This window comes from Coregonus lavaretus (genome assembly GCF_964263955.1).
Source record: "Coregonus lavaretus genome assembly, chromosome: 17".
Taxonomy (NCBI): Eukaryota; Metazoa; Chordata; class Actinopteri; order Salmoniformes; family Salmonidae; genus Coregonus; species Coregonus lavaretus.
In genome coordinates, this window is record NC_140004.1 from 17,278,072 (window position 1) to 17,296,142 (window position 18,071).

At 45.9% G+C, this 18,071-nt stretch overlaps 1 protein-coding gene across 1 annotated transcript in view; it reads right to left on the minus strand.

Moving 5' to 3' along the window:
* The window catches only part of LOC311144703 (citron Rho-interacting kinase-like), a gene marked incomplete at both ends in the record, with an annotated part of 44,284 nt that extends 35,603 nt beyond the window's left edge, over positions 1-8,681 (minus strand). Inside the window, 11 exons of the mRNA XM_084180801.1 lie at positions 81-255; positions 361-470; positions 718-834; positions 1,054-1,149; positions 1,651-1,776; positions 1,936-2,076; positions 2,603-2,656; positions 2,888-2,941; positions 3,049-3,219; positions 6,774-6,893; positions 8,538-8,681. Of these exons, the coding sequence (XP_084036927.1) occupies positions 81-255; positions 361-470; positions 718-834; positions 1,054-1,149; positions 1,651-1,776; positions 1,936-2,076; positions 2,603-2,656; positions 2,888-2,941; positions 3,049-3,219; positions 6,774-6,893; positions 8,538-8,681 (1,308 nt within the window). The remainder of the gene's footprint in view (positions 1-80; positions 256-360; positions 471-717; positions 835-1,053; positions 1,150-1,650; positions 1,777-1,935; positions 2,077-2,602; positions 2,657-2,887; positions 2,942-3,048; positions 3,220-6,773; positions 6,894-8,537) is intronic.
* Positions 8,682-18,071: the final 9,390 nt, after the last annotated feature.

The window sequence follows — 18,071 nt, forward strand, 5'->3', positions numbered from 1 at the left end:
CCTGTGACCCCAACCTTTCTGCCCTCTCCTCCCCTGTCTGCCCTCGTCCTCTCCCCCTCTCCTCTTTGCTCTCTCCTCACCTCTCTCAGCCTGGTCTCCAGCTCCAGCACTCGGCTCTTGTTGCTCTGCTCCTGCTGGCTCATCTTCTCCAGGTGCTCCTCCAGCTTGGCATTCTGGGCCTCCAGCTTCCCAGCCTGGGACTCCAGGTAGAACTTCTGCTGCCTCAGCTCCGAGATCATCTCCTCCTGGGCTTTCCTGTCAGGCCCAGACAGATAAATAGACACGCAGCACAGTAGACAATCTTCCTAACTAACTAACTAACTAACTATGTAACTACCTGAGATAGTCCACAACACTCACATGTTCTTCTGGGTGTAGATACTGCTGTTGGCTGCCAGTTTGTTGGCCTCAGACAGCTCGGCAATCCTCTGCTCCAGGCTGGCCATCTTAGAGTCCATGGCATTGATGGTCTAGGATGGACAGAAGAGACAGGTTTCAACACACATTTACATGCAGCCTCAACATGTCTGACAATTTGCACAACTATTGTCAAAACAATACATCACATGTACAATATATCACAGTTGCCTAGCAAAAGGTTATTGCAAGTTTATAATAAACCAAGTCAGTGTGATTAATGTGAAAAATAAACCAAGTCCATGTGATTATTGTAAAAATTGTCCTGGCCACATCCTTACTAGGCTGGCCAGCTCTTACCGCCTTCTGCTCACTGATGATGCAGCACTTCTCCTGGACCTCCTCCTCATACTTGCTCTGACTGGATTCCAGCATCTCCTTATCTGCCATGTCTGCCTTCATCTGGTTCTCCAGAACCTGGTCAATATAAGAGAGATAAAACACAATATCAACCATGCTAGAGCTCAGGATCAAGGCCCAGAACTGGGATCCAAGGGACCTGCCCAGGAAATCTGTGCTCTTGTTATAGTCGACAACCTCCCATAACAAAGTTAATACACCAGTAGCCCATAACATTATACTGTACTGAATGTTTGTGATGAATAGTAAAGGTCCCTTGAGGCTCTGAAGCTCTACCTTGATCTTCTCATCATAGAGCTTCTCCTTCTGCTCCAGGTGTGTCTCCACGCGTTGGGCTGTGGACTGGCTCTCACGAAGTCTCTCCTCCAGGTCCTATGCAAACAAACACACAAACATGTGACAGTACATTGTTAATTCACCCTTTTCAATTCAGGACCCAACATCATGATATTATTCAGTACAGCAAGGATAAAATGCTACAAATAATTTTTCTCAGACAAAATAAAAATGATCTGTGTTCACAATCTGTCACTTTCGGGTCTGAGACAGAGAGATAGCACGATATAAATAATCTCCAGAGCGTGAAGGCCGAATCCTAATGTGAGATTCACGCTCATAACGTGGAGATGTGCAAAAACTACACATACGCTTGCAGATCTCAAGTTAGGATTTGGCACAGACTGAATAATACGTGTGTGAGTATGTGTGCATAACTAATAGAGAGAATGTGTGTGTGTGTGTATGAGCAGTGAGCACACATACTCCTGGAGGGCTTGTGTGATGCTCACTCGGATGGAGAGCAATCCTCCAACGAAGGGGCAAAGTTGTGAGGGCCGGAAGGGGACTGAGGGGCCCTCTTTCCCCTCCCCTTACCATGATTTTATCAGCCATCTGCTGGATCTGCTGGGCCTTGCTCTGCATGTCCTCCTTCAGCTTACTCTCCCTGCGCTCCACTATCTCCAGCCTCTTCACCTGGTTCTCCAGGGTCTTCCTGCCATCCTACACACACACACACACACATAGACAGACACACACACATACACACACCGCTCAGGCTAGAGAACATCTGCTACCAGCAGTAACAGTGAGTTTATCCAGGTCTCTTTCAATTAGTCCTTTCTTTGCAGTTATTGTCTAATGTGTGTCAGTACTGTATACCTCTGTCTCCCTCAGGCGTCTGCGGAGGCTGTCACTGGAGTCCTCCTTGGTCTGCAGCCTCTCCAGCTCACGCTCCATGCGCTCCTTAGCCACCCGAATACTATGGAGGAGATCTGTGGTCTCACTACTTGCCTTCACTGCCTGTGTTATGGGCCGGGGTACAACAAACACTGTCTGTCATCTATCTTACATTTAAATAACTTTAAACTGTTGTAGTTAACGCTCTAAAGAGTTGATTGATAATTTAAGCCATTAACTGGGTGAAAATGTGATTGATTGTGCCTCTAAAATGTGGGACCATACAGCTTAGAGAATTCCATTTGGATAAAAAAAGTAGAACTTTTTCGAAAAGGGTATTAAATGAATATTAATCTATATAAAACATAGTAAATGGAGAAACCAGCCATTGTATGACAGGGGCAGAATAGTTGGATAGCTGGCAATTAAACTGAAACTGACTAATTATGGTTTTAGCGGAGACAGTTGAATTACTCTCAGGCCACAACTCAACATCTGCTTCACAGGACAATGGGGAGTTGACACGCATCATTAGCAGGAGAGAAAAATGACTTTTCACGTCTGTGTGTGGTGAGCATCCCCTCTCCCCTCACGGCACATGCTGAATATTAATTAATTATCCATGAAGTTTTCAACCAAAATATTCTACCTTGGTAAGCTTATCTTGGAGATCCTGAATTTTCACTTGCTGTTCAGTATTGGTCTGAAACAGAAAGAGAAAGATAGAGAAAATCAACCTTTTAAGCTGCACATTCCTTGGTCCCTATGAGTTTTAGTCCCAAACCATCTTCATTGTTTCATTCATGTCATGATAACATAACTTTTGTTTTATAATTTGGCATTTGTCTCCTAACCACTGACTGAACAGCATTCCTTGAAGGATCATATGGAATCATATAGGTCAACAAGTGAGCCAATGGAACTGAAGCTGTACCTTCTCCAGCTTTGACAGAAGCTCCTCCGTGTCAGTTTTGCCTTGCTCCTTGGCCTGTAAGAAAAAAAGCAGAAAATCAGTTAAACCAACACATGCCTTTCAACTTCTCAGAATGTGGGTCTGAGTCAAGAGATCAATATCAGAGTGAATAGCTCCAGAACCTTCTGCATCCTCTGTTGATAGTCTGCTGCCTTCCTCTTCAGCTCTTCGCTGGTCTGACGGGACTCCTTCAGCTCTGACTCGTACAGGTCACTACGACGACGGGCTGCAGACAGGTCCTCCTCCAACTGCCTGATGGCCACGCGCATCTCCTCCAGCTGGGCATGGTACTCCTGCAGAGGGATGCGAGAGGAACGAGGGATGAGAGAGAGAGATAGCGGAGGAGTGCAGAGGTGAAAGACATGAGGGGAAGGATAAGTGCCAAAAAGGAACAAGTGAATAGAAAGGACGGAAAGCATCACAGAAAGAGATTAGATTGGCAGACATGAGAGAGGGAGGGATGGGGCGGAGAGGTACAACGAATAGACAGAAAATGACATACTGTATAATGGAATCTATTGAACAAAGAGTTATGGAACAAGAAAAGGTGGGGCAGAGAAAAAGTGCATCAGCTAAAATCAATTAGTGTCCTTGTCTTCTAGTGAATGATTAGCTATGGCTAACAGCCTTCATTTCCATCTCATGGTCTGGTCACGGGGCATGCAGCAGTCCTGTCTATCAGGCTGGTTAGGACTAACAAAGGTTAATGAAAAGTAGCATGGCCTCTGTGCCTGGGGAGGGTGAGGACACCCTGACAATGGAACCCGACAGGCGCAGCAGATAACATCAGCAGCACCAGCCAGTGCCTCGTCAGTCCCTTTTCAATTAAAGGTTATCCTCCTGTTTCCATTAAGTTTCAAACCTTGCTAAGTGTTCCTCCATCAACCCCTAAAGCGTGCCTCCGAGGACGTCCGCCTGTCGTCTACAGTAAGTGACAGGAATACACTTTATGAGTCATTAACTATTATAGAAACAAAATAAAATGTATTTTGCATCCTCTAATTTAATGTGTAATAAGTGACTCATGACATGTTTTACAATTAAAATGAAAGACAACGGAATTTCATAATCAGCATAATTTCCTCCCAAATTATGTTTGGATCTCCTATATAACGTTAATTAAGATACAAAAAGCATTTGCTATTTGAGTAAATGATGATTGGCATTGTCAAATAGGATTAATGACATGACTCTATGAATTGAGGAAGAAAAAAGCAAACAGTAAATTAAATTGATCATTGGAATGATAATTAAAGGTTTTCACTTGAGCTATATTTGCATCAACTGAATAAACCTAAAACCACAGGGACCTTTCATTTAATCTCTTCGTAGAGTCAAATTCAAATCCATTTCAAGTGGGAAAAGATCTTCACACAAAATTACAGTGTGTTTCGCCAGCGGGCCGACTCAGCATATCAGTTCCTCAGTGTCCCTAGTCCCCTAGGTCCCTGACTGGATCACAGCAAATCTCTGGCAGCCCTAAACATCAGTTAGCAGGAGAACTGAACTAGGCCTGGGCTTAAGCACAAAGCTGAGTGATACCCATGGAGGAGGAGGGAGGAAGGAAGGGATGAGATTAAAGAGAGAGAGACAGAGAGAGAGAAAGGGGGAATACAGGGTGAATAGAATGGAACAGTGCACACCAGAACAGCTGATTAAGAGTATGCATATACTTAACTCACACACACACACACACACACACACACACACACACACACACACACACACACACACGCACGCACGCACGCACACACACACAATCACACTCACACAGAAAGTGTCTCCCTATCGTCCTGACATGGGAGCTTCAAATGCAGCAAGTGTAGCCCTGACAGGGAGAGTGACAGTTGCACTGCAGCCTCTCAGGATGGGGGAGACTAATGGTCCTTGGTCCTGGGAAAAAACACTGCTTTGCCTCTACCTCGTCACTCTGCCTTACAAAACAGAATAATCCTTCCTTTTAATCAACTTTAGACATGTTTGTATGTGCCAAAGATAAGTTTGCTGACAAAGTGGTCAAATAAAGCTTACTTTAGGTAGGCATTAGAACTGGATTAAACCTACCTACCCACAAATACAATACTAAGAGGTAGAAAACTTGTCTTATCCCAGTTATAGTCTGTCAGCCTGCGTGCTAGGGATCTCTTCCAATTAGCCTAGTGTTTTGTTCTCACTGCTTCACAAAATTACAGAATTTGCATGTACTGATTTTCTTGCAATGGATTTCTCTTTCTCTCACTGAAAAGCTTTTATCTCTCATATCCCCAATCTTCCATGTTTGTTGTGCCAACACTGAATACATTCTGCATGAATATGAATATGACTTCCAGACTCTTAAAACAGCGCTGGGAGAGAGACACTGTTCAAGACCTTATGCAGCATTCAGTTGGGTCAGAATCAAGCAGGAAAGTACTTCTGAAAATATCAAATAGCATAACTCATTCTCATGTATGACAATTACAAACCACTTTATGAACTTTAAAAATAAGTGGGTCAATAATTTCCATTGCTAATTTCCAGATTTGCATTAGCAGACCGATGCGCTGTATCAGTAAGCGGTAACTTTACCAACCATGGATGACCATGGATTGGTGTGAAGGCTACAGTGTAGTGTAAATGGTAGTGACAGGGTTAACACCAACACTCTGGTTCCCATAATGTAAGATCGAAAACCCCATCGCCTCATCACGACAGCCTGCCTACTGCATCAGCGGCACTGCATACTCTCCACTTCTAGGTATGGATGGTTCACATTGCCATGGCAACCATTGCACTATAGAGCCTGTGCCTGGTAACCAATGCCAGGGATTCTGCTCTGTGCGGTGGAGGAGAGGGGGGCGGATTTTTCATCTCACTGTCCTCTGCTGTCAACCTTTCAATATCTTAATTCTCAAACTTGGCAACCCTTCACCAAATCAGATCATTGTTGTATGCGCATTGCGCGCACACACACACACACAAACACACACACTCACACACCCAAACACACACCCACACACACACAGAGACACACACACACACTATTTGGATAATGGTGGGCTGAACGTGAATCTGTCCTTCCTCTACACTCCTCAATCAGCAGAGACTCAGGAGACACTACATCACCCCTGAGAGTAGTGAGTGATGAACACACAGGAGACACCTTGAAGTACTGGGGCGCTGAGCTATGCAAAGGCATGCCACTACTAGAGAGATGTCCACTGAGACTTTCTTCATGGGCAGGATAAGTCCTGAGTGCATGACAGAGTGCATTTGAGTTCACGCCCACTGTTGGACAGCATACTGCTAACACCTAGTAAATTCTCAATGTTGACCCTCACAGAAGGCTACCGCTACTATTACATCTATTGCTATCAGACTATTATTATGTGGCACTCAAGGCTTTTTCTCATTTGCTGCCTAACTCTAATTACCCTTATTCGATAAAGGCAATGAAACCACAGTAATAACACTCATTGACATGAATATGGTTCCATGTAGTCAGGAATCCAGACCAAGGGTGTTTAATAGTCTACTGACTCCACCTAAACAGGGAGCAGTGGAGAAGCCTCAACACCCTCCTCCTCTGTAATTAACACGGCGTTGACAGGGGTAGCACTCTCCTCACACCCCACACGACTCACACACCATAGGGATGGGCAAGGTCAACACTTTACAGTACATCCCTCCACAGCACTCTGGGTAGAAGTTGCCCGTAGGCACTGAGTTAGGATCAGCTTACCCTCCCCAAATCTTAACCCTGAACATTACAGTTAAACAGCGTTTAGGGGCAACTTTGTGTTCCTCCCTCCACAACCCACAACCCCTACCAGGCCTCTGTTGCCCCACAGAAGGCGCTCTCCTCTACCTGTTCTTTGATCTCCTGCAGCTTGTTGCTCTGCTCCCGGATGCCATGGAGGAGCTGCAGAGCCTTGTCGTCTTCCTGGGAAACCTCCATACGTGCCTGCTCCAGACTGAGCTTCAGACTCTGAAACACACACATACAGTTGAAGTCGGAAGTTTACATACACTTAGGTTGGAGTCATTAAAACTCGTTTTTCAACCACTCCACAAATTTATTTTTAACAAACTATAGTTTTGGCAAGTCGGTTAGGACATCTACTTTGTGCATGACACAAGTAATTTTTCCAACAATTGTTTACAGACAGATTATTTCACTTATAATTCACTGTATCAAAATTCCAGTGGGTCAGAAGTTTACATACACTAAGTTGACTGTGCCTTTAAACAGCTTGGAACATTCCAGAAAATGATGTCATGGCTTTAGAAGCTTCTGATAGGCTAATTGACATCATTTGAGTCAATTGGAGGTGTACCTGTGGATGTATTTCAAGGCCTACCTTCAAACTCAGTGCCTCTTTGCTTGACATCATGGGAAAATCAAAAGAAATCAGCAAATACCTAAAAATGGGACCACGCAGCTGTCATACCGCTCAGGAAGGAGACGCGTTCTGTCTCCTGGAGATGAACGTACTTTGGTGCGCAAAGTGCAAATCAATCCCAGAACAAAAGCAAAGGACCTTGTGAAGATGCTGGAGGAAACAGGTACAAAAGTATCTATATCCACAGTAAAACGAGTCCTATATCGACATAACCTGAAAGGCCGCTCAGCAAGGAAGAAGCCACTGCTCCAAAACTGCCATAAAAAAGCCAGACTACGGTTTGCAACTGCACATGGGGACAAAGATCGTACTTTTTGGAGAAATGTCCTCTGGTCTGATGAAACAAAAATATAACTGTTTGGCCATAATGACCATCGTTATGTTTGGAGGAAAAAGGGCAAGCCGAAGAACACCATCCCAACCGTGAAGCACGGGGGTGGCAGCATCATGCTGTGTGGGTGCTTTGCTGCAGGAGGGATTAGTGCACTTCACAAAATAGATAGCATCATGAGGAAGGAAAATTATGTGGATATATTGAAGCACCATTTCAAGACATCAGTCAGGAAGTTAAAGCTTGGTCGCAAATGGGTCTTCCAAATGGACAATGACCCCAAGCATACTTCCAAAGTTGTGGCAAAATGGCTTAAGGACAACAAAGTCAAGGTATTGGAGTGGCCATCACAAAGCCCTGACCTCAATCCTATAGAAAATTGTGGGCAGAACTGAAAAAGCGTGTGCGAGCAAGGAGGTCTACAAACCTGACTCAGTTACACCGGATCTGTCAGGAGGAATGGGCCATAATTCACCCAATTTATTGTGGGAAGCTTGTGGAAGGCTACCCGAAATGTTTTAACCCAAGTTAAATAATTTAAAGGCAATGCTACCAAATACTAATTGAGTGTATGTAAACTTCTGACCCACTGGGAATGTGATGAAAGAAATAAAAGCTTAAATAAATCATTCTCTCTACTATTATTCTGACATTTTACATTCTTAAAATAAAGTGGTGATCCTAACTGACCTAAAACAGGGACTATTTATTACGATTAAATGTCAGGAATTGTGAAAAACTGAGTTTAAATGTATTTGGCTAAGGTGTATGTAAACTTCCGACTTCAACTGTATATAAAGCCCCTTGGCAACACTGCATGCAGTACACAAGAGCACCCACCCCTATCTGCTTTACGGAATCACACACACACACAGAGTCAGGATCATGGGCCACTCACGGTGCACTCTGTGATGTAGGTAGCCAGGTCTTGCTCCAGGATGGTCCTCTGTGTCTCTGAGGCTTTCAGCTCCACATCCTTCTGCTGCAGCACTGACTCCAGATCAGACATCTTACTCTGGACTAGAGAGATCTCCTGTTCCATCTGAATACAGCAACATGGAGGATGTTATCATGACAGCTTTATTTGTCCATTTCAGCATTAGTTCATCTTCCCAATGTCAACTGAACTCTTGCAGGTGACCAAAACCTTATATTACCGTAATAATTTTTTTCAGCTGTTTCTTACAGTAAACATGGCCATTTATAATGAACCAATGGATTGAAGTTGATTGTGCTAAGCATTTCCTTGATCACAACTATTGGGGTTGAAGAAGACTTTGTAGTGCGAGTGGTGAAAACATAGATGAATCATTGCAGCAGTGCTTCACAGGAAAACACATGAAAGACAACAGAACATTTAAGTCCATTATGTAAAAATGAATGACCATTGCCAAATCTCCTTTGAACCCAGCCCACTATGAAGAAATGGTGAGGTAAAAGCTTAAAGGAAAAACTGCAATCAAGTTTTCAAGATATATAACTTTCAAAATACAGCATCATATGATGCAAAATTCATCACACCGGCTGTATTTCTGTATTTTGAACATTATATATCTTGAAATCTTGATTGCTGACATGCAAAACATTTTGGGACTATATCAACAATGGACTAATGAAACAAATATCAAAACATAGTTTTGGGGGTGGTTTTCCTTTAAGCTATGGGAAGTTATTTCTGTCCCTCCTAAGCCAAGCTACACATCTCAGTATGTATGTGTGGTTTAAGAGATGAGCCAGTGGGGTGACGGATGCAATTAAAGAAGCCATTAGAGCCCCTGAGGAGCACTGAATGTCACGGGTGCAGATACACAATCACAGTACATACTGGAGTGCTACCACTAACACAATCACAACATAACACACAAAAAAGGGTTATGGTATAGAGTCACAGCACATGGTGGCAACACAGGGAACCACATCAATGTGGAGTGACAACACAGAGTACAGTACACCACATAACAACAGCACAGTCTCAGAGCAGAGAATCATCAGTCAGTCATAGGACATGAACAAATAAGCATAGACACACACTCCTGAGTGGCGCAGTGGTCTAAGGCACTGCATCTCAGTGCTTGAGGCGTCACTACAGACCCCCGTCACTACAGACCCCCTGGTTTGATTCCAGGCTGTATCACAACCGGCCGTGATTGGGAGTCCCATAGGGCGGCGCACAATTGGCCCAGTGTCGTCCGGGTTTGGCCGGTGTAGGCCGTCATTGTAAATAAGAATTTGTTCTTAACTGACTTGCCTAGTTAAATAAAGGTAAAATTAAATTAAAAAAAAAAAAAATAGACAAACACAGAGTAACTTGACACACACAGAGTATATCAAACATAATAGTACCTGTGACATGTGTCTTGTGTTTCTCAATGCTCTCTGTATTTAGTGTCTTGGTGTCTTTAGCAGGTCTTATCTAGAGAGCTGAGGGATGTAGCCACTAATCTGCAGGAGAATAAAAAGCGTGGGAGAGAGACAAATTGCAGTAAACACTTTATATACACAACCTCTCCTGAAAGCTGTGGGGCTGACTCAACCCTTTTATCTCTGGCACTTACCTTTTCATGTCATTCTGTTATACCACACCGCCTTTTACAGTTATCAAATGGGAAATTATTAGCACCATTGAATTGATGTTTAATGTCGTAACAACATTACATAAATGGACTATAACATTCCTTTTCCTAAATGTATTCTTCTAGTAACATGTTTAGCTTGTATAGGAAACATGGTTTAGAAACCCTATACAAAAGCTGCTTTTAGTGCTATTCTTAATCATAATTAAATATTATCTTCTAATCAAACAATTAAGGTAATTAAACTAATCAAGTGAAACGCAAGTCAAAGAATTCAAAATAACTAAATGACACCTTTCATGCCCATGTTCAAAATTCATAATCTAAAACTCTGTAATCAGACCAAGCCCAACACAAAACTCCACAGCAGCTCAATCTGCGATGCTTTAGATTTGAAGGCATACTCCTTACATTACATAATCACACACATAATTAGCATCTATTCTGAGAACTACTTTCAATCACAGAGTGAAAAAACATAGAACCATACCGTGTGGACCATAAGTATACTCTGGAATAAGACAAACCTATAAATAGAGTGTGATTCTGAGTGTGTGTGCACATGGCTGCCTCTTTAAGCACCCTTCTCTATATTTGGCTGCCTTTGAGATGGAGAGGCAGGAGAATGAGCGACAGAAGAAAAGAAGAGTGTCACTGTTTATTAAGCATGGGCTTCTCTCCCACTCCTGCTCACAGCAGCAGCTCAGTGGAGGAGCTTCGACAGCCACAGGCCCAGGAGCTTCACATCACATTCTACATCCCACAGAACAATCACCAAACCCATAAGATAACGCTTCACACATCACATCCAAACAAATGGAGTAGCATACAGTGCCCTCCACTAATATTGGCACCCCTGGTAAATATGAGCAAAACGGGCTGTGAATTTTATTTATTTATTGTTTATCCTCTTGGTCTTTCATTCAAAATATTCACAAAAATCTAACCTTTAATTTAAGTAATATAATTGAAAGAACAAATAGATTATTATCATAAAACAAATATTTTTCTCAAATATATGTGTGCCACAATTATTGGCACCCCTTCACTAAATACTTTGTGCAACCTCCCTTTGCCAAGATAACAGCTCTGAGTCTTCTCCTATAATGCGTAATGAGGTTGGAGAACACATGGCAAGGGATCTGAGACCATTCCTCCATATAGAATCTCTCCAGATCCACGCTTGTGGACTCTCCTTTTCAGCTCATCCCACAGGTTTTCTATGGGGTTTAGGTCAGGGGACTGGGATGACCATGGCAAAACCTTGATTCTGTGGTCAGTGAACCATTTATGTCTTGATTTTGAGGTGTGCTTTGGATCATTGTCCTGCTGGAAGATCCAACCACGATGACAGCAAAGGCTTTTTTATGGCAACCCTCCCAAACAACTTGTGGTTATGTAGGTGGCATCTGATCGTCGTTTTGGAGACTTTCTGACCCCAAGACCCAACTAACGTCTGCAATTCTCCAGCTGTGATCCTTGGAGATTTTTTGGCCACTCTAACCATCCTCCTCACTGTGCGTGGGGTCAATATAGACACACGTCCTCTTCCAGGCCGATTGTTACCATCTCCAGTTGCTTTAACCCTCCCGTTGTCCTAGGGTCAAAATGACCCGCCACTGTGTTGAACCAACTTCATTACATTTTCATATTTTTGGGATCATTTGTGAGTAGGAGGCAGTGAGACTTTAAATAATATAATAATATAATATGCCATTTAGCAGACGCTTTTATCCAAAGCGACTTACAGTCGTGCGTGCATAAATTTTTGTGTATGGGTGGTCCCGGGGATCGAACCCACTACCTTTGCGTTACAAGCGCCGTGCTCTACCAGCTGAGCTACAGAGGACCACACTTTTAAAGAAAGTATCACTGCCTCCTTCTCACAAATGATCCAAAAAATATAAATAAAAAATAAAGTTGGTTCAACACAGTGGCGGGTCATTTTGACCCTAGGACAACGGGAGGGTTAAACTTCTTAATTATTGCCCTGATAGTGGAAATGGCCATTTTTAACCGTTGAGCTATTTTCTTATAGCCATTTCCTAATTTGTGCAGCTCAACAACCTTTTGTCGCACATCATTAGTGTATTCTCGGATCTCTCCCATAGTGATGGATGACTATGGGAACTTGGCCTGTATGTCACCTCAGAATGCCGCAGCCCGTCTGGTGTTCAACCTTCCCAAGTTCTCTCACGTCACCCCGCTCCTCCGCACACTCCACTGGCTTCCAGTTGAAGCTCGCATCTGCTACAAGACCATGGTGCTTGCCTACGGAGCTGTGAGGGGAACGGCACCTCCATACCTTCAGGCTCTGATCAGTCCCTACACCCAAACGAGGGCATTGCGTTCATCCACATCTGGCTTGCTGGCCCCCCTACCTCTGCGGAAGCACAGTTCCCGCTCAGTCCAGTCAAAACTGTTCGCTGCTCTGGCACCCCAATGGTGGAACAAGCTCCCTCACGACGCTAGGACAGCGGAGTCACTCACCACCTTCCGGAGACACTTGAAACCCCACCTCTTTAAGGAATACCTGGGATAGGATACAGTAATCCTTCTACCCCCCCTTACCCCACCCAAAAAATAATTTACAAAAATAACATATTGTAAAGTGGTTATCACACTGGCTATAAGGTGAATGCACCAATTTGTAAGTCGCTCTGGATAAGAGCGTCTGCTAAATGACGTAAATGTAAATGTAAAATATTTATACCCCAGTGAAACAGGAAGTCATAGCTTACCAATTAAGTGTTCCCAATCACTTAGGTGGACTTAAAAATGTAAAATATGAATGGGAATATACTTCAGTTAGATTTTACTCATAAGAATTTCTAGGGCTGCCAATAATAGTGGCACACATGTTTCGGGAGAAAAATATTTATTTAATTTATTTCACATTCATTTTTTAAATTATCTAGAATTTTTATGAATATCTTGAATGAAAGACCAAGAGGATAAACAGCAAATAAAAAAAAATTTACAGCCCGTTTTGCTCATATTTACCAAAGGTGCCAATATTAGTGGAGGGCACTGTATATCCATCATGTGCAATTAACAATGAGCACTGTCTCCATGAGGTATAGCACTGCAGCATTAGGCAATGTATATTTGCATGGTACATAACATTATTTATGTAATGCAAGACATGGTTGATGTAATTACATGCTCTGAGAGATCCCACACCCATTCCTCAACACATGCAGAAACCACCCAGAAACTTGTGAAATACATCAACAGATTTTTTATCTCCTGTTGAGGGGTGTTTACATATAGTATCTCAGAATCAGGAACATATCCCACGTGATATGTCAAAACTGTTTGATGCATTTGTCACGATCGTCTGAAGGAGCGGACCAATACGCAGCGCGTGGAGTGAACATGATGACTTTATTAATAAAGCAACCACGAAGAAAACAACAAATGACGATACGTGAAGTTCAAAATACTGATACAGACTAACAGCAACACAGAAACAATAACCCACAAAACAAAGGTGAAAACACACAGAATATATATGGCTCCCAATCAGAGATAACGAGCCGACAGCTGACACTCGTTACCTCCGATTGGGAGTCATTAACCAATCACCACTAAATACAAACAAAATGAAACTCACCCATCCCCAACACCACCAAATGAGATACACCCTGGCTCACATATACAAGTCCTAGAGCCAGAGTGTCACAGTACCCCCCCCTAAAGGTGCGAACTCCGGGCGCACCAACATCAGGACTAGGGGAGGGTCTGGGTGGGCGTCTGTCCATGGTGGCGGTTCTGGCCCCGGTCGTGATCCCCACCCCACCACAGTCACAACCTGCTTCGGTAGCCTCCTCCCAATGACCACCCTCCAACTAACCCCACCTGGACTAAGGGGCAACACCGGACTAAGGGGCAGCATCGGCCTAAGGGGCAGCACCGGGATAAGGGGCAGCACCGGGATAAGGGGCAGCACCGGAACAAGGGGCAGCACCGGGCTAAGGGGCAGCACCGGACTAAGGGGCCGCACCGGGCTAAGGGGCAGCACCGGACTAAGGGGCAGCACCGGGCTAAGGGGCAGCACCTGACTAGATGGCGGATCCTGGCTGGCTGGCTCTCGCGGATCCTGGCGGGACGGCTCTGGCGGATCCTGGCGGGACGGCTCTGGCGGATCCAGGCTGGACGGCTCTGGCGGATCCCGGCGGGACGGCTCTGGCGGATCCAGGCTGGACGGCTCTGGCGGATCCTGGCTGGACGGCTCTGGCGGATCCTGGCTGGACGGCTCTGGCGGATCCTGGCTGGACGGCTCTGGCGGATCCTGGCTGGACGGCTCTGGCGGATCCTGGCTGGACGGCTCTGGCGGATCCTGGCTAGACGGCTCTGGCGGATCCTGGCTGGACGACTCTGGCGGATCCTGGCTGGACGGCTCTGGCGGATCCTGGCTGGCTGACGGATCTGGCTGCTCATGGCTGGCTGACGGATCTGGCTGCTCATGGCTGGCTGACGGATCTGGCTGCTCATGGCTGGCTGACGGGTCTGGCTGCTCATGGCTGGCTGACGGGTCTGGCTGCTCATGGCTGGCTGACGGGTCTGGCTGCTCATGGCTGGCTGACGGGTCTGGCTGCTCATGGCTGGCTGACGGGTCTGGCTGCTCATGGCTGGCTGACGGGTCTGGCTGCTCATGGCTGGCTGACGGGTCTGGCTGCTCATGGCTGGCTGACGGATCTGGCTGCTCATGGCTGGCTGACGGATCTGGCTGCTCATGGCTGGCTGACGGATCTGGCTGCTCATGGCTGGCTGACGGATCTGGCTGCTCATGGCTGGCTGACGGGTCTGGCTGCTCATGGCTGGCTGACGGGTCTGGCTGCTCATGGCTGGCTGACGGATCTGGCTGCTCATGGCTGGCTGACGGATCTGGCTGCTCATGGCTGGCTGACGGATCTGGCTGCTCATGGCTGGCTGACGGATCTGGCTGCTCATGGCTGGCTGATGGTGCTGGCTGGGCGGCTGGCGGTGGAGGCGGACCCCAGCCTCGGATTGCAGTCATCACCTCCAGCAGGGCGGCTCCCATCTGCAGGAGCTGCTCTTTCTGGTCCCGAACCTGAGCTTCCAGTCTAGTATGGGCTGCGTCGGCTCCTGCTGATTCCATAGCAAGTGTATGATTCTGTCTGGCGGAAGGCTCTAGCGGCTCCTGTCTGGCGGAAGGCTCTAGCGGCTCCGATCTGGCGGACGGCTCTGAAGGCTCATGGCAGACGGGCGGCTTTGCAGGCTCAGTACAGACGGGCGGCTTATGCAGCGCTTGGCAGACGGGCAGTTCAGACGCCATAGAGCAGACGGGCAGTTCCAGCGCCGTTGGGCAGACGGCCAGTTCAGGCGCCGTTGGGCAGACGGCCAGTTCAGGCGCCGTTGGGCAGACGGCCAGTTCAGGCGCCGTTGGGCAGACGGCAGACTCTGGCCGGCTGGCGACGCACCCCGTAGGCTTCGTGCGTGGAGCAGGAACAGGCCGGGCCGGGCTGGCGACGCACATCGTGGACCTGGTGCGTGGAGTAGGAACAGGCCGGTCCGTACCGGGAACACACACCACTGGCCTTAACTGGGGATCAGGAACGGGCCGGACCGGACTGGTAACACACTTCAGTCTCTCATGCCGTGCCACAACAACTTCCCTCCTTCTACTCGCCAATGACTCCCGTACTCCGTTAGCCTTCTCTCCTTTTCTCCCTGTGGCAGCCTCCTGCTGCTCCGTCGCCCAAGCCATGTGCCCCCCCCAAAAAATTTCTTGGGGTTGCCTCTCTTCCACGGGCTTCCAGCCTCGCCTTCGCGCTGCCTCCTCGTACCACCTCCTCTCGGCTTTGGCTGCCTCCAGCTCTTCACGAGGGCGGTGATATTCCTCCGGTTGTGCCCAAGGACCCTTTCCAGCCCGAATCTCCTCCCATGTCCAAAAATCCTTAGGAGGCGTCCATAACTCCTGTGTAGGTAGGTCCTGTTGCCGCTTGTTACGCTGCTTGGTCCTTTTATGGTGGGTTATTCTGTCACGATCGTCTGAAGGAGCAGACCAATACGCAGCGCGTGGAGTGAACATGATGACTTTATTAATAAAGCAACCACGAAGAAAACAACAAATGACGATACGTGAAGTTCAAAATACTGACACAGACTAACAGCAACACAGAAACAATAACCCACAAAACAAAGGTGAAAACACACAGAATATATATGGCTCCCAATCAGAGATAACGAGCCGACAGCTGACACTCGTTACCTCCGATTGGGAGTCATTAACCAATCACCACTAAATACAAACAAAATGAAACTCACCCATCCCCAACACCACCAAATGAGATACACCCTGGCTCACATATACAAGTCCTAGAGCCAGAGTGTCACAGCATTTCTTATCACGGTGGAGTGGATTACTGTTTGATTTTCTAATGACGTCAACAATGCCTCTAGCATAGAATCAGGAATTAGAATACTAATTTATTAGGATCTCTATGGGGTCTAGACATATTTGATGTCAGGCATACAGTGGGGGAAAAAACTATTTAGTCAGCCACCAATTGTGCAAGTTCTCCCACTTAAAAAGATGAGAGAGGCCTGTAATTTTCATCATAGGTACACGTCAACTATGACAGATAAATTGAGAAAAAAAAATCCAGAAAATCACATTGTAGGATTTTTAATGAATTTATTTGCAAATTATGGTGGAAAATAAGTATTTGGTCACCTACAAACAAGCAAGATTTCTGGCTCTCACAGACCTGTAACTTCTTCTTTAAGAGGCTCCTCTGTCCTACACTTGTTACCTGTATTAATGGCACCTGTTTGAACTTGTTATCAGTATAAAAGACACCTGTCCACAACCTCAAACAGTCACACTCCAAACTCCACTATGGCCAAGACCAAAGAGCTGTCAAAGGACACCAGAAACAAAATTGTAGACCTGCACCAGGCTGGGAAGACTGAATCTGCAATAGGTAAGCAGCTTGGTTTGAAGAAATCAACTGTGGGAGAAATTATTAGGAAATGGAAGACATACAAGACCACTGATAATCTCCCTCGATCTGGGGCTCCACGCAAGATCTCACCCCGTGGGGTCAAAATGATCACAAGAACGGTGAGCAAAAATCCCAGAACCACACGGAGGGACCTAGTGAATGACCTGCAGAGAGCTGGGACCAAAGTAACAAAGCCTACCATCAGTAACACACTACGCCGCCAGGGACTCAAATCCTGCAGTGCCAGACGTGTCCCCCTGCTTAAGCCAGTACATGTCCAGGCCCGCCGTCTGAAGTTTGCTAGAGTGCATTTGGATGATCCAGAAGAGGATTGGGAGAATGTCATATGGTCAGATGAAACCAAAATATAACTTTTTGGTAAAAACTCAACTCGTTGTGTTTGGAGGACAAAGAATGCTGAGTTGCATCCAAAGAACACCATATCTACTGTGAAGCATGGGGGTGGAAACATCATGCTTTGGGGCTGTTTTTCTGCAAAGGGACCAAGACGACTGATCTGTGTAAAGGAAAGAATGAATGGGACCATGTATCGTGAGATTTTGAGTGAAAACCTCCTTCCATCAGCAAGGGCATTGAAGATGAAACATGGCTGGGTCTTTCAGCATGACAATGATCCCAAACACACCGCCCGGGCAATGAAGGAGTGGCTTCGTAAGAAGCATTTCAAGGTCCTGGAGTGGCCTACCCAGTCTCCAGATCTCAACCCCATAGAAAATCTTTGGAGGGAGTTGAAAGTCCGTGTTGCCCAGCGACAGCCCCAAAACATCACTGCTCTAGAGGAGATCTGCATGGAGGAATGGGCCAAAATACCAGCAACAGTGTGTGAAAACCTTGTGAAGACTTACAGAAAACGTTTGACCTGTG